At 36.1% G+C, this 15,285-nt stretch overlaps 2 protein-coding genes across 3 annotated transcripts in view; both read right to left on the reverse strand.

Moving 5' to 3' along the window:
- Positions 1–1,470: 1,470 nt before the first annotated feature.
- The window catches only part of N4BP2L1 (NEDD4 binding protein 2-like 1), a 20,688-nt gene continuing 6,873 nt past the window's right edge, over positions 1,471–15,285 (reverse strand). The window contains exons 2-5 of one of the 2 annotated variants that reach the window (XM_012723244.1): positions 7,922–8,049; positions 7,522–7,610; positions 5,207–5,283; positions 1,471–4,098 (exon numbers count right to left, since the gene is read on the reverse strand). In XM_012723244.1, coding sequence (XP_012578698.1) covers positions 3,840–4,098; positions 5,207–5,283; positions 7,522–7,610; positions 7,922–8,049 — 553 coding nt within the window. In that variant the 3' untranslated portion in view covers positions 1,471–3,839. Of the gene's footprint in view, positions 4,099–5,087; positions 5,157–5,206; positions 5,284–7,521; positions 7,611–7,921; positions 8,050–15,285 lie in introns of both variants that reach the window. The other variant, XM_004680193.2, reaches the window with a different exon arrangement.
- The window catches only part of N4BP2L2 (NEDD4 binding protein 2-like 2), a 69,544-nt gene continuing 62,225 nt past the window's right edge, over positions 7,967–15,285 (reverse strand). Inside the window, exons 9-10 of the transcript XR_001145332.1 lie at positions 10,564–10,631; positions 7,967–8,049 (exon numbers count right to left, since the gene is read on the reverse strand). The gene's annotated coding sequence lies outside the window, so the exon portion shown is untranslated. The remainder of the gene's footprint in view (positions 8,050–10,563; positions 10,632–15,285) is intronic.

Raw genomic sequence — 15,285 nt, forward strand, 5'->3', positions numbered from 1 at the left:
ATATACATTTTTTTTTTACATCATTATTTTGTACTTTTTTTCATCTCGGTTGTAATCCTTGTGGCCTACCCTTCAAACTATGTATGAATCTTAAGTGTGTGTTGATATTACACCCAAAAGGGATTAATTTAATAATTTAGTAATTTGTTACTTAATATTCAATGGTCACTTAATGACAGCCTGTTTTGTACACAAAACATTATGCCCACTTCCCCACCCCTTCTCTTTTTTTTTTTAAAGATTTATTTATTTATGCATACAGAACTGGGGTACAGGCCAGAGGTGCAGGGGCAGTGAGAGGATTCACCAGAGACAAAGTGGGGAGCTGAACAGGCCTACTGATGAAGACACTGCTGAGGGGAGCAGTGGGCAGGTCAGGAGAGGTCTGCCACGCCATATGGGTCACTTCTGGGGCCAGGGATCAAACTCATGCTGAAGTGGCTTTAGCTTCTTAGTGCTGTGCTTTAACATACTGCACCACCAGGGAGGGCCCCATTTTTTATTTTTTTAACATCATTGTTCATTTTTGTACAATGAGTACATTTTCATCTCAGTGATAGTCCCTGTGACATTCCCACCACCAAGTCACTCTTGTATCCTCACCATAGTCCCTTGTGCTCTTCCCATCCATTTTGATCCTCTCCTGCAGAACTCTGGTTTATAGTTGCCTGTTGACTTTGATATTTACTTTATTATTTTTTTTCCTGCTCCCTTATTGGGTCCTCTACATTCCTCCTAAGAGTGAAACCATCTGGTAATTTTATTTCTGGCTTATTTCACTGAGCATGATCCTTCTAGCTCCATCCATGTTGCTGTGAATAGCATGAGTTTATCTTTTCGATTGCTAAGTAATATTCCAGTGTGTATATCTACTACATCTTCTTGATATAGTCATCTAATTTGGGCCATTTGGGTTGTTTCCATAGCTTACCTATTGTAAATAGTGCTGCAGTAAACATAGGGTTGCAGTTGTCCTTTTAAATTAATGTTTTTGTGTCCTTTGGGTAGATTCCTAGGAGTGGAATTGCTGGATCATATGGAAGCTTTATTTGTAGCAGCTTGAGGAAACTCAAACAGCTTTTCATCGAGGTTTCACCAGTCGCATTCCCACCAGCAGTGTAGAATTCCTTTTTCTCCACATCCCTGTCAACATGTGTTGTTTCTAGTTTTTAATATATGCCATTGTCACTGGTGTAAGGTGGTAATTCATTGCGGTTTTGATTTGCATTTCCCTGACTAAAAATGATAGTGACCACTTTTTTCATACTCCTATTGGCCATTTGAATTTACTCTTTGGAGGAGTGTCTTTTTAGCTTATTCCCATTTTTTGACTGAGTTATTTACTTTGTTTTGGTTGAGTTTTGTCAACTCTTTGTAGCTCTTTTGTGATCAATCCCTTATTACTATTGTGTGCAAAATTTTTTTCCCAATCAGTGAGGCATCTCTTTGTTTTGATTAATGTCTCTTTGCTGTATGGAAGCTCTTTAATTTGATGTAGCCCCAACTGTTTATCTTTTCCTTCAGGATCATTGCTTTGAGTGATGTGTCCTTAAAGATGTTACTGATGTATATGTCATGTAGTGTATATTTTCCTCTATATATTTTATGGTTTCAAGTCTTATGTCTAGTTTGCTAACCCTCTTTGAATTGGTTTTTATGCATGGTGTAAAGTAGTCAATTTAGCTTCATTTTTTTGCATGTAGCAGCCCATTTTTCCCAGCACCATTTATTGAACAAACTTTGTTTCATTACACTATGCCTACTTTATGAATGACACAGACAATAATACACAATACAAATCAATATTGTTTAAAAATAGTATAAGGTCAAGAGCTGTGGGATTTGAGAGAGAAAAGAAAAACAGGACTCTAAGTGAAATTGGCCATTAAATCAAGTTGTTTTATGCCTCCAAACTAGGTATATCAGGAGTCAAATATGGAAAAAATAGCAAGTTGACCAAGGAACTATTCTGCTGAGCTCTAGAAAAGCTCTCGGTCTATAACCTGGAGTCACTTCCCAACCAGCAGTCACTCACTCAGCACAGGTCAACCAGAAGGCCTAAATAGGACTCTGACCTATTGGGAAGGCATAGATACTGACCCCTTTGGCTGCTCCTATTGAATCAAAGGAAGGTAATTCCCCATTTGGACTCTCTGGCCCTTTCTCCCCTTTCTATAAATGAGTTAAGCTATCTAGATTGAGCTAGTTCTGAAATAACCATATATCTAATAGGAGATCCCACATTACCTAGGCATGAAAAGGCAGTGTTATACAGATTACCATAATTATTAGATTATTATGTATTGTGCCTGGATACACAGAATTTAGTACAGTAATACTTGCAAGACATGACATTAAAATTAACAAAGTTTAATTTGTCAAACTTTGTTGATAGGCAAGTTTTTTAATGTTAATGAAGAAAAAAATTAGATACATTGCTATAGTCATGAATATGTTGAGCAGATTTCAATAGTGTCAAATAATGGAATATTACAGTAATAGTCTTTCTAGTGTACACTGATCTATGTGCACAATCAAGTAACATTTATTAATGTAGATGTAAACAAGATTAAGATACAGGGAAACAGTTCTTATGGCAGAAATTTGTAGAATCTAGATAAATGTTTTATGTTTCAACAACAAAAAGCTTAGATCCAATGACAAATCCATAAAGCAATATCATATGTAATTTTTAATAACAATAAAAGCACCATTATTTAGGACACTTAAAATAATACTTCACAGAACATTTAGAAAGAAGCTGTTGACCAACAAAAAACAAAGCATACATCCTACATGGTCGTATTATGGTCTCACAGCAAATCTGACTTCAATCTGTGGAGATTTAATTTGAATTCATTAAGCTCAATATTGACATAAAAGGGACATTCCAGGGTTGTGGTGAATTTTCTCTTGATGCCACGTAAGACACCAAGAGCTCATCTCATAAAGGGCACGACTTTCACATATCTATGTCACCTACATCTTGGGGTATTTGCTTGTACTCCCAAACATGTGGGCTGCCAATTGATCATACACATGTTTATAGGCATATATAGCTTTTTACATTGCTTAATTATTCCTCTTAAAAACTTTTGTAAAAGTAGGCTTGTTTTATTTTCACTACTAGGACAACAGCCAATAGATATTCAGGTTTAATCCTATTCAAAAAAGTGGTCAAAACACAAAATGTGACTTAAATAATGACACTCATTTTCCTCAATTACATAGTAGAATTTGACTTTTTTTATACAATGATGTATCACTGGATAAAGGAATAATTTCCCAAAATGAATACTTTCAAGGACAGTATTCCTCAGATGCATATTTTAACAGGAAATCAGTATTATGATAGCCACATATCTCACATTTTTGGATTCCTAAACTATCAAAGTAGCAATGCACTAGAAGTTTTGCCCCCTCCACTTCTCTTCCCCTATATTTCCAATTTTCCTGATGGAGATGAATTTCCTGAAAAGGTAGATTACTTCAGAGAAAGGGGTATTAAAGTTTATATAGATCATAACTACATTGATTTCATTATTTATGGACTGATTATGTTCTTAGGTTTCAGTTTCAAATTTCTAGGGAAACTGACTTTGTTTCATCAAATCTGCATAATTTTCAGCATCAGACCATGCATATAGGGTCACTTGAACAAATGCTTGTTGAAGATGAATATAATGACTTCTTAGAACTTTCAGATTTGACTAAGAACTTTCAGATTTGACTATTTACACTGTAATTAGAGATCTGACTAAAACCGAACAAAGAATAAATACTAAAAATTGAAGTAAAAACTTCCATAGGAAAATTTTCAGTGCCTATAAGGTCAGCCTCTAATATCCATGGTGCCAACCACCCCTTCTGTTGAAGGAGCTCTCGTTTGTGAGGCCACCATGAGCCCTCCGGTTTGGAAACTCCGTGTAGGTGTTCCAGTATCCTGTACCACTGGAAGGTGATGCATTATTCCTGTCCTGGTTTCTGTTCATTCTGCTTGGTTTTTCTGCATGAAGTACACTGTGAAAGGTAACATTGTGTTCATACCGTTCTTTCATTCGGTGTATTTTTTCTCTTGGGACTCCATGAATGTTTCTTCTATGTGGAAAAAATGCAAACATTTAGTAAGGCAATAGCTCAAGGTGAGCTACTTGTACTTTGCAAGTCCATATTATATAGATATACTCTCCCTACTCTCAGAATTTAACTCTGACAAAAGCCTAACATCTTGTTGAGCAATTATCTTTCAGGTCCACTCCTATTTCCATGCTGCCCTGCAAACCCCCAAAATACCCTCAAGCTAGCAAGAAGCTAAAGGTTCAGGTAATGCTTTGTTTCTAGAAATTTCAACTCTGCTTCAAGATATAAAGACCTCCACAAAATATTTTTATTATATTATACATTTTACTGTTAATCATGCATATACCAATTCAGTCCTAGATGCTGCTACACGCTTATTAAAATATTTCTAGATATCTCTTAAATTCTAGAGAATATGATAAATACTGGGAATATAGTTAGAAATATAATTGCCAGAGATCCCAACTACTGAAGGGAGTCCATAAACAAAGAATTTAAGAGTTTTCTCAGGTAATTCTAATAGCAGTGGTCCACAGACCCACTTTGGAAACACTATCTTTGAAATAACCATAAGAATGAATGAACCTCATTCCTGAAAAGTAAATTCTGATCTCAATTGTTAGTTTAAATCATTAGCCTCTTCAAATAACACAATAGTGGATCTCAGCCCACATATTCAATAATACGTTAGTATTACTAGGACATTTACTACTTTATAAATTAGAAGCAGCATCTAGACCATAAGTGAAATACAGACTGCTCAACACTAAAAATATTTAGCCTGAATGCAAAAAAATCACTGATATGTGCAATCCCATGCAGAAGAAAGTGTTTTTAAATGTTCATTAATGAAGAAGCATTTTAGCAAACTGTTAAATGTGTGCTTTTAAAGGATCAAGTCCAAGCCAAGATTTAGCATTTAGCATTTAGAATTGTATTAGAAAAACAGACCCATGTCTAAAGTTTTTACATTAATAATTCCAAAGTTATCAATTTCCAAGAATTACCATTTCTGGCCTGAAAACTACCATGTCCATTTCCAGCCTGAAAAGATTCTTTTGTTCGGTCTGAAATACCTGAAAATAGCAGGATACATAAATGAGGAACTAGAAAAACAAAGAAGTACCTTGCTAACTCTTGAACGTTGAATTTCCAGCGAGTGTCAGGTTCTCGGAATATAACTTCATAGTTATTTTCAAGTGCCTGATTTTTCAAAAGTACATAAAACATTGAAGACATGGTATGTATGTTTGGGAATGTGTATGCTGCCATTTAACATTTACTACAAATCTTCTCTAAAATTTCTCACTTTACCAGTAATCCAATGACTGCCTTAATTTATCATAATACATAACTGGCTTGTTTCTTTATTTAGCCATTCTGATTCTACTGTGTCTCCCAGTAATAAATTTTAGTCAGTTTCATCTACTATGTAGGAAAATTATAAAGATTCTTTGTTTTGGACATCTTTTAACAGGCAGCTTAACTAATTTAAAATATCCTGTCCACATATAAGTAATGAATTTAATGATTTCTCAAGTTCTACTGGTAGGATTATCATAGATTTACTGTCAAATGTCTTCTATTCCTCGTGCCCTGGTTTAGAAAGTGATAGTGCCATCAGATTAGAACTGAAAAAGGGGAGGAAAAGGTGATTTCCATGCACTTTACTACTCTTTCCTCCAAAGGTAGTTCCCACTGCTATGTAGTACAGTTTGGTTCAACTGTGCTGTGCCCCACTTCCTTGAGTTTAGAAAACTATTCAGTTTCTATATAGGCATCCAGATATTTTTCACATTCATAAATTGACTAATATATATTTTTTTAACATCAAACAACTTTCTATTATTATTTACTGTGTTACAAAATAGAGAATGAGGGCCCTCCCTGGTTGTGCAACAGGTTAAAGTGCAGCACTAGGAAGCTAACCACAGCTGCTTTAGCACAATCCTGGGCCAGGGAGGTGACCCACAGTCTTAAAAAAATAAATAGAAGAGAATGAAAAGTGCTAACAAGATGTGTTCTTCATTCTTTAGATGAACACTCCTCATTAGAAAAGATTAAATATCACATATGGAAGATATCTAATTTTGGGTTTTATTAGCTGTGGATGGCTGAAAGCGATTGTAAATAACCAGAAAATAAAATGATTTCTCTAAAGCCACTCTCAGTTTACCTCTAATTCTTGATTTTTGAGCTGCATCTTACTAAGTTGACTCTTCATGTGCCTACTTGTTTCTCTCCCAAGTGGACTATCAGTTCAGGAAACTGAAGTAACCACAAAGTTGATATTCTTTCCTATTTTCACCAAAGTCCTACAAGCCTGAGTCTATGTAGAACTGAAGTATAGTTAGGGGAAAGCACATACCTGTATGTAAGCTATTTGGCCCAATATGTAAAAAGAGGCCTAAAGTTAGACGCCATCAGTTCAGTCTTGGAGAGAACTTACTTTATAGTTAATCAAGCAGAATTAATGTGTTACAAAAAGGGAAGATTCAGCTATCTTCCTCCTGCCCCACTATATTTCTGGATCTTTTCTCCTTTCTATACCTAACCCTAATAGGGAATGGAAACTTGTTAACAGAGATGAAATATGTCTGGAAAAAGGTCAGACATTACAAAATATAAAATGTATATACTTTTTTTTTAAAGATTTATTTATACATACAGAACTGGGGCACAGGTCAGAGGTGCAGGGGTGTGTTGAGAGAATTCACTAGAGGTAGAATGGGGAGCAGAACAGGCAGGTTGACTGAAATACACTGATGAGGGGGACAGTGGGCAGGTAGGAGAGATCTGCCACACCATGTGGGTCACTCCCCTTGGCCGGGGATCAAACCTCCACTGCAGTGGCTGCAATAGCATCATAGTGCTGTGCTTTAACCCACTGTGCCACCGAGGGCCCAAAATGTATACATTGTTTTGTCTTTATTATGACAATAGCATGCTGAGATATCTTTAGGAGTATTTATATTTGTATTCTAGTACTTAAGCAAATTTACAGTGTTAAGCCTAAATCTCTTTTTAAACTGAAATATTCTGTTGCCCTGGAACACCCATGCGAAAGCACTGAAACCCCCAACTTGCCAGTGGCAGACAGTGGAACATCATCTAGCTCAATGTTTCTGAGCAAACTCCAATGTATGTTTCTACATATGCCTTTCCTTAAAGAAACAACCAAACAAAGCTATCAAGAGTTCAGACCAACAACTATTTAAAAATTAAACTTTAAGGCTATTATTAGCATCTCAGCAAATTCCAGCCACTGAACAGCAGAGAAATAGTAGATAGAATAAAGCCTGACAGAACTGTTAATAAATATTAGTTCATGGAAGATCAGATCAGAAAGAAAGGAAAAACAAATGCTTCAACTTCGCACAAAATGCCCATAACTGAAAATTGAGGATACTTCTGAATCAAGAAGAAGATACTTCTTCCTACCATGACTGCATAGGGCTTCATTTCCCAGGCGTGGAGGTTGGTATTATCGATAATAATAGGGGATATGCCATTCCTCATTGCTTTTCTTGCTGCAACACAATGTTATATAACAGTGAACAACATGCAACAATCAGAGAAGGGTGAGTGTACTCCACATTTTGTTATTTTTATTACAGGATGTCTTCATTACACAACTTTAATGCCACCTATTTCAGAACCGATTATCAAAAATATTCTGTTTCCTGGAATCTAGGAAGGTTAAGCACTGGCATTCTGTTTGGGGGCAGGAGGAAATGGCAGAACTTTGGATTAAGCTCCTTTCATAAAACATTAATTTTGCAACAGCTACAATCTATGTGCATAATAGGATTTCCCAGGAGTTTGGAAAGGAACTTGTTACCTCTTTTCTGGTTCCACTCATGAGCTTCCTCCAGAAAGTCAGGATTGAACTCGTAGGCACCATCTTCCCTGAAGAAAAAATCATCTGTGCTGAAAATCAGGGCCCTGGGAAAGTCCTGTTGCAACTGTCTGGAAAGTGGGGAAAAGAGGTGATTTTTTGACTATGCATAGTCATAACAAATTACTTCCATCTCTAAGTTAGCTCCTTGTAATTATGAGACCACCAGTTTTCCAGTTGTTGAAATTCAATTTTAAAAAGCAAGATAGTTATTCTCTCTAGACAGTATTCCTAGTATGCAGAAAGGTCTGGAAGCTGACTAAGTGCTTTCTACTCTTGAAATTAAGTGCTGGTCAACTTTGTGTGCTCATCCCACTGGGTCTTTACATGTTAACAGTGACCTATACCAACTGGGAAAAGAAGCAGAAGGAAAAAAGATCTAATATTCCAGGTACCGTCCTTATCCTCCCTCTACCATTCTCTTAAAATATAAAAATGTCACAGAGATACCATCACTGAGTGCCTCTTTAAAAAAAAAAAACTATATTGAGAGAAAATAGCTTCAAAAAGATGTTTCCACTTGAAATCCATATTCAGACTTATTTAGAAGAATATAGACACTGTCATAGCTATGACTCTCAGAAGGTCCCTTTCTCATCTGTAAATTTTGAGAACATCACTCTTCCTAGATTATGAAAATGATCTCATTTCATGGGAAGCACCTACTACAGTGCCTGACACAATGAATTTGTGTTTCTTTTTCACTACAGCATTTACGATCCAATCCTAACTTCAAAACAAATTTAACTGGCAAACAAAATATGATCAACTGTGGCCCTGCTCAGAATAAAACAATACTTGAAACTTTGATGGAAAAAAAATTTGGAAAATGACATCAGCATGAAATACAAATTCTTTTTGAATTTGAATGGGGTAAGAGTGATAGGGGCCTCCATTGAGAAGAATGAATTTTTCATTAGGAAAGAAGATATACAAAAGGCACAGTTAATGAGTAAGCACCTGCTCTGAAAGACCTGGCTCAACCCTTTGACCCTTCTACCTAGTCATGGGACTTTTAAGTTTCCATTTTCTGGACTGAAAAATACAGATCATAATTTCTATTTACTAAACTAAGCTTCTAGTGTGGCTTAAATGAGGTAAGGTATGGAAAAACATGCAAATGGTAAGACACCTAAGAAATCTAGAGCACTGTTATTTCAATAATGGTAACAAGTGAGTTTCAAATTTACAAACCCAGGCTGTTTACATGCCTTGTAGTAAAGGATAGTGGAGTACAATCTTGCAATTACTGCCAGTAAATTAGAGAGTATTGTAATGAATGAAAAAGATGAAAGCCCACAATAAAGCTAATTCCTTAGCTTTCAAAAAGAGTAAACAATGTGCCAGAAACAGTAAACAAATACATCTTTGTCAAAATTCTTGATGGCATTTAAAAAACAAGCAGGATAGAGCTGAAAAAGTAATTCCAAACAAAAATTTTCTTTTTTGATGGGCTATGGTGATAAACAGGGGAAACCCATGAACATAATCATAAATCTTTATGTGAACAAGAATCTCTAAATTTCCTGATGGCCTTTGAGGAAATGTAGGCCAGCAGTATTATATTTTAATACCCAAAAAAATATTAATTATCCAACTCATTAAGCATTTATTGCACGCTTAACTAATGCCAAGTACTATGAAGTACATTTATTTAAAAATAAAAGAAGCTGCTTTCAAGGAATTCACAACTTAGCCAAGAGGTCAATCACTGCACAGCTGACTTTACCCACCACAGGAAAAACTGAGTAAGAAGTACTGAGAAGGGGGGTGAGGATCACAGTCTTACTGAAAAATACTATAAACAAATTGCATTTGACAAGGATCTTTGCCTCTTGGGGAGTTAAAGAGTTAAAAACAATGGCAGTAATAGGGAAAAGCTAATGTTTAGGATCTTATGAGCATTTTCAGGTATATATATTTTATATTTGTGAACACTACATTTTTTAACTTATAGTCATCAATATTAGTCTCAGGAATGAAAGTGAAGTTTGGAAATCAAATAAAATGTATAAGTAACTATGGAAACTAATTCCAAGATTTTTTTCCCCTTGATCATATATTCCTTCTCATTTTTCTATTATGTCTTCCACTCATAAGTTTGATTTTGTTTTTTACCATTTTCATATACATAGCCTGATCTACTCTTACTTCTTCTCCATGGTTTATATTAGAAGTTAATGCTCTAAATGTTTCCTTTAGAAAACTACTGTCATTCTTGATTAGAAACATTTACCTTAGAATAAAAGTGAAAGTGTTCAGAAGCACTGTAGCGCTCCACCACCAGCTCATCATTTCCCAGAACATGAACTGCTGCCTACATGGTCCTAACAAACTGGCCGGCCAAACTATCAGTGTGTTTCTTGTCATGGGGTTTTACAGCTCAACAGAATTTGAGGGATGGGGCGCAGTTGTCCATATGATCATTCCTTCAAAAACTTGTTTTATCTTCACCTGAATATTAAAGTAGCTCTGGTAACCACAGCAGCATCTTAAGTATGCAGGATAGTAAGTCCTAACTACATCAGGAACTGATTACAGAGACGATCTTGAAACTCTTAAACTTAAGTGGAAGCAATAAATACCATTTCATCAGCTTCAGAAGTGATGTAGATAATGCCCCAGCTCTAGCTTTCTTTATGATGTCAGGAGCCTCAAGCATTGGGAAAAATGGGAGAATGAAAACAAAAGGGAAAAAATAGACAATTACTTCCACATAATCTTTACTTCCCCAGCTCCCCCACCCAAATTCATTTAAAAACACTACTATAAAAAAACTCAAGTAACTCAAGCTTGATTTCACAACTTCTTACTCTATTTAGCACTTTTACTTAAAAAGAGAACCACAGGAATATATTTAGGTAACTAATCAACATTCACTCAATGACATGTTTAATATTACTATGTAATTTTGAGTTACACCCCCAACTTTTACTATGTAAATTTTCAGGCATATACAAAAGGAGAAAAAATCATTCTTAATGTATCCATAAGTCCACCTGCAATAGTTATTATCATATGGTCCATCTTGTTTAATCTGCTTCATAATTTCATCATATATCCAGTGAGTGTTCAAATTTCTGTCTCAAAAACATTTCCCTAGGGTTTGTTTCTTCAAATTGGGAGTTAAGCAAGACCCACACATTATGTCTGGTTGCCAGTTTTAATTATCCTATACTTTCACTCTTATTTTCATCTGCATTTTTCCCACACAATCTTTCATATTTAGACAATGTTCAAATCTACAGAAGTCTATGCAAAATAAGTGTACACTGCTTACCCTTCATGTCCTTTATTTAATGTCTCTCAGATGTATTTTTGATGTACCTTTTGAAAACAAGTTTAAGACATGACACTTTATGCCTAAATTGTGGTGTCTCCTATAAATAAGAACATTTTTCTACATAATAACACCATTATAACATCTAAAAATTAACATTATTTTATAACAGCTAAGTCATTTTTATCTCTGGCATTCTTCATTGTTCTTTCCCCCCTCCACTCTCTCCACCCCCATTTTAGGTAGATCCCACTGTTGGGAATTTCCCACTTGGTTTTACCCCTTTTGGCTTCTGGAGCTAGGCTTTGTAGACTTGTAGTCAGTAAGGGAGATGAGCCTTGTCACTGTGCCTACCACAGAGTGTCACTGGGAAGTATAGATTCAAAGAATCTCAGTGATTTGAGGAACTCCTTACAGAGAAGCAATGTCAGTGCTATAAGGAAAAGTCATACTAACCCAATACACAAACTAGAGAAGTCAAACATGTCCTCACAGGCAACATAGCACAGTAGTTAAGAGCACAGATCTGGAGACACACTGCTTGCTTTTGAATGCTTGTCCACTACTATCGAGCTGAGTGATCTGGACCCAATTATTTAACCTGCTCCTCAAGCTCAAAGGCAATTATGACTATCATTTGGATTGATATGTGTAGGATGCTTATATGTCCTGGTTGACTGTACACGTTGTGTCAATCTGTGCAATTCTGTTCTTGGTATTGTGACCTCTGAACTCCACACAGTCCCTAACACTGGGATCTGCTTTAAAAAGTTTATTGAAAGAAGAATTAAACCCACATTCCTATGTGATCTACAGGAATTGTACCTCAAAGAGACTCTCAAAGTGAGACCATCTATTTCCCTTGTTGCCTTTCCTAATTTCTTTCTCTTGCTTTACTCAGAGGTACTTTCCAAAACCTAGCCCAGGCTTGTCACAAACTGTTATTACATGGCTTCTTTCCTAGAAATGTTAGAAAGTCACATTGAAATGGAAAATGAAAAAGGTGATAAGAGTAAAATTTTATGTGTTGGGACATCTATGGAAATAAGCCCGACGAAAACTTGCTGTTTCTGTGTAACTAAAGAACAGAATTAAAAGAGAGAGATTCGGCCCTCCCTGGTGGCGCAGCGGGTTGAAGCACTGCACTGAGAAACTAAAGCACCTCCGCATGAGTTCGATCCCCGCCTGCCCCGGAGGTGACCACATGGCGAGGCAGATCTCTCCTGACCCGCCCACTGCTCCCCTCAGCAGTGTACTTGGTCGATCTGCCTGTTCTGCTTCCCGCTCTGTCTCTGGTGAATTCTCTCACCCTCCGCATCTCTGGCCTGTACCCCAGTTCTGTACGAATAAATCTTAAAAAAAAAAAGATTCTATCTCCTGGAAAGATCAAAATGTTAATAATTAGTTCAGGTGTGGGAATATAGCAACCTCTCCCCTTTTGCATTTTCCTGTGTCAGAATATTCTGCAGTGACTATAATTTCTTTACTAATAGAAAGGAAAGACATTTTAAAAGTATGTGTAGACAAAGACAGGAGTCAGCTTGAAGAGAACCTACTGGACAAAGTTAGGACAGTTGAACATACAGAATGATGGTGAGAACTGCAAGAAGGGAAAGAAAAACTCTCTTTCATAAGACAGTGCCATGTGGTACAGAAGAAATCAGAGAATGAGAAAAGTCAATAGTGTCAGCAATGGATGTGAAGAACACTGAGGGAAAGGCTATTAGGAAAAAGGATCTCTACATACATGGCAGTGGAAGATTCTCACAGTATCACCCCACATACACATTATTTAATATGAGAGAAGCAATGTGCCTTTATAATGGAGACATCTGGCTAATACCTTTTAGTCAAGTGATTAAAACTCAGTGTGATAGTATAAACTGTTGCTATGTGCAATCACAAGTACATAAACACCACCTTCCGAAAATGTTTACTCTGGACCTAACCATGAGGAAACAAAGAGTGTAGGGCTTTTTCAAACCAGCTGACCTAGTCTCTTCAAGCATTATCTTGGTATGTGCCACTGGTTAAGATGTGGAACCTGATTGTATTGAAACCAATAACTGAACAACTAATTCCCCATTGTTTTGAGCTATTTTTTATTACTAAATGGTAATAACTAATTTGTTGTCAGACTTTTAATTTTTATTTTGTTCCAGCACTCAGCATGGCCAGTTCTTCATTATCTTCTTTTCCAGTATTTTCTTAGTTTCTTTATTATATTCAGAGTTACAAATCACTATAAACTTTTAATTTATCTTCTTTTCTTATTTTGTTGGAGAAACATTTCAGAACAATATTAAAACAATAGCCTCTTCCTAAGTGTTTGATTTTTTCTTAAATTTAGCTAAAGTTGGTTGTTCCTATAAATTTTTTTTCAAGAGTACTGAGCATTAAATGAAGACATTGGCTATATATTACCTCTCCTTAACCTTTACAATTTTTTTGAAGATTTATTTATTTCTGCATACAGAACTGGAGTACAGAAGTGCAGAGGCGGTGAAAAGATTCACCAAAGACAGAGTGGGGAGCAGAACAGGCAGATCTTTGAAGTACACTGCTGAGGGGAGCAGCGGGCGAGTCAGGAGAGGTTTGCTGCACCATGTGGTCACCTCCAGTGTCGAGGACCAAACTCATGCTGAAGTGGCTTTAGCTTCTTAGTGTTGTGCTTTAACCCGCTGCAACACCAGGGAGGGCTAACCTTTACAATTTTATGATGTAAACATTTTCTCTAGTTTTTAGATAAAGAAACTTAGACTTCAAGAGATTAAATAACCAGGATGTAATACTTTGTACGCTTTTCTCTTGTCATCAAACAGTAACTTGGCTGGATGAGAATTTCTGAAGTTGGCTGGATGAGAATTATAGTACTTTTTTTATACACGTTTATAGTTCAAATTTGCTTCAGTTAGAAGTGGGTTCAATTATATTTAACAGAAACTTCATAGAACATTGATTTCACAAACTATATATATAGTGTTTGTGTCTATATATACATATGTATATGCTTATTTATATATTATAGTATATATATATACACACAATGTTATACTGTTATATGTGTGTGGGTGTCCATATATACAAACAGTGCTGACATCATACGGACTCAGGTGTCAGCCATCTTACTTAGCTCCTGTTTCCATTCATTCATTCTTTCTTCCATATTGTGCCTCCAGGTGGGCACTAAATGCCACTGCAGTTCCAGCTGCTTTCACATCATAGTTGCATTTCAGGAAGAGACAAAGGAGCCTTGAAGACAGTACTTATATAGCTGGACATGTTGCCATACTCAACAGAAAAGGAACCAACAAAATAATGGTGGTCAAGTAACAACTTTTTAAGTAGTCATCAGGATTAAGCCTAGTTATTTTTTAAATTTTTAATTTTTACCACTTTTGTTTAGGTCTGCAACTCAAAAATATGTTCTATTACATCTGTAATTGCTTGATTATTTTATTGGTTATATTTATTCTCACATTTGTCTTCTATATTGTATTTGATTTTCTATATTATGATATTGCTCATTTCTATTACTAATGGGCTCTAAAATTCCATCATTCTCAAAAAAGATAAACTCATGCCTTTATATGCCATATAAAGCTTGAAAGGATAATGTTAAATAAGTCTGAAGGAGTAAGATAAATACCAGATGATGTCACTAATAGGTAGAATATAAAGTAAGTAAATTAATAGTTAAAGACAAGCTGAAAATGAAACCTTGAAAGCTGACTACAGAACTAAAGCCCAAAGGAGTTTAACGGGAGAGGAGTAAGAACAAAGAGGGAAGGAAGTACAATAGTACATGGTAGTGGAATATGGTGGTAGAATATGGTGGTAATACCTAATGGGGGTACTCCAATATTACCTCAGTTAAAAATAAACTAATTGTTGGCCCTCCCTGGTGGCACAGCGGGTTAAAGCATTGCACTAAGAAGCTAAAGCTACTTCCGCATGAGTTCAATCCCCGCCTGCTCCGGAAGTGACCACATGGCGTGGCAGACCTCTCCTGACCCGCCCGCTGCTC

Source organism: Condylura cristata, unplaced genomic scaffold (assembly GCF_000260355.1).
Source record: "Condylura cristata isolate star-nosed mole 26May11 unplaced genomic scaffold, ConCri1.0 scaffold00010, whole genome shotgun sequence".
NCBI lineage: Eukaryota > Metazoa > Chordata > Mammalia > Eulipotyphla > Talpidae > Condylura > Condylura cristata.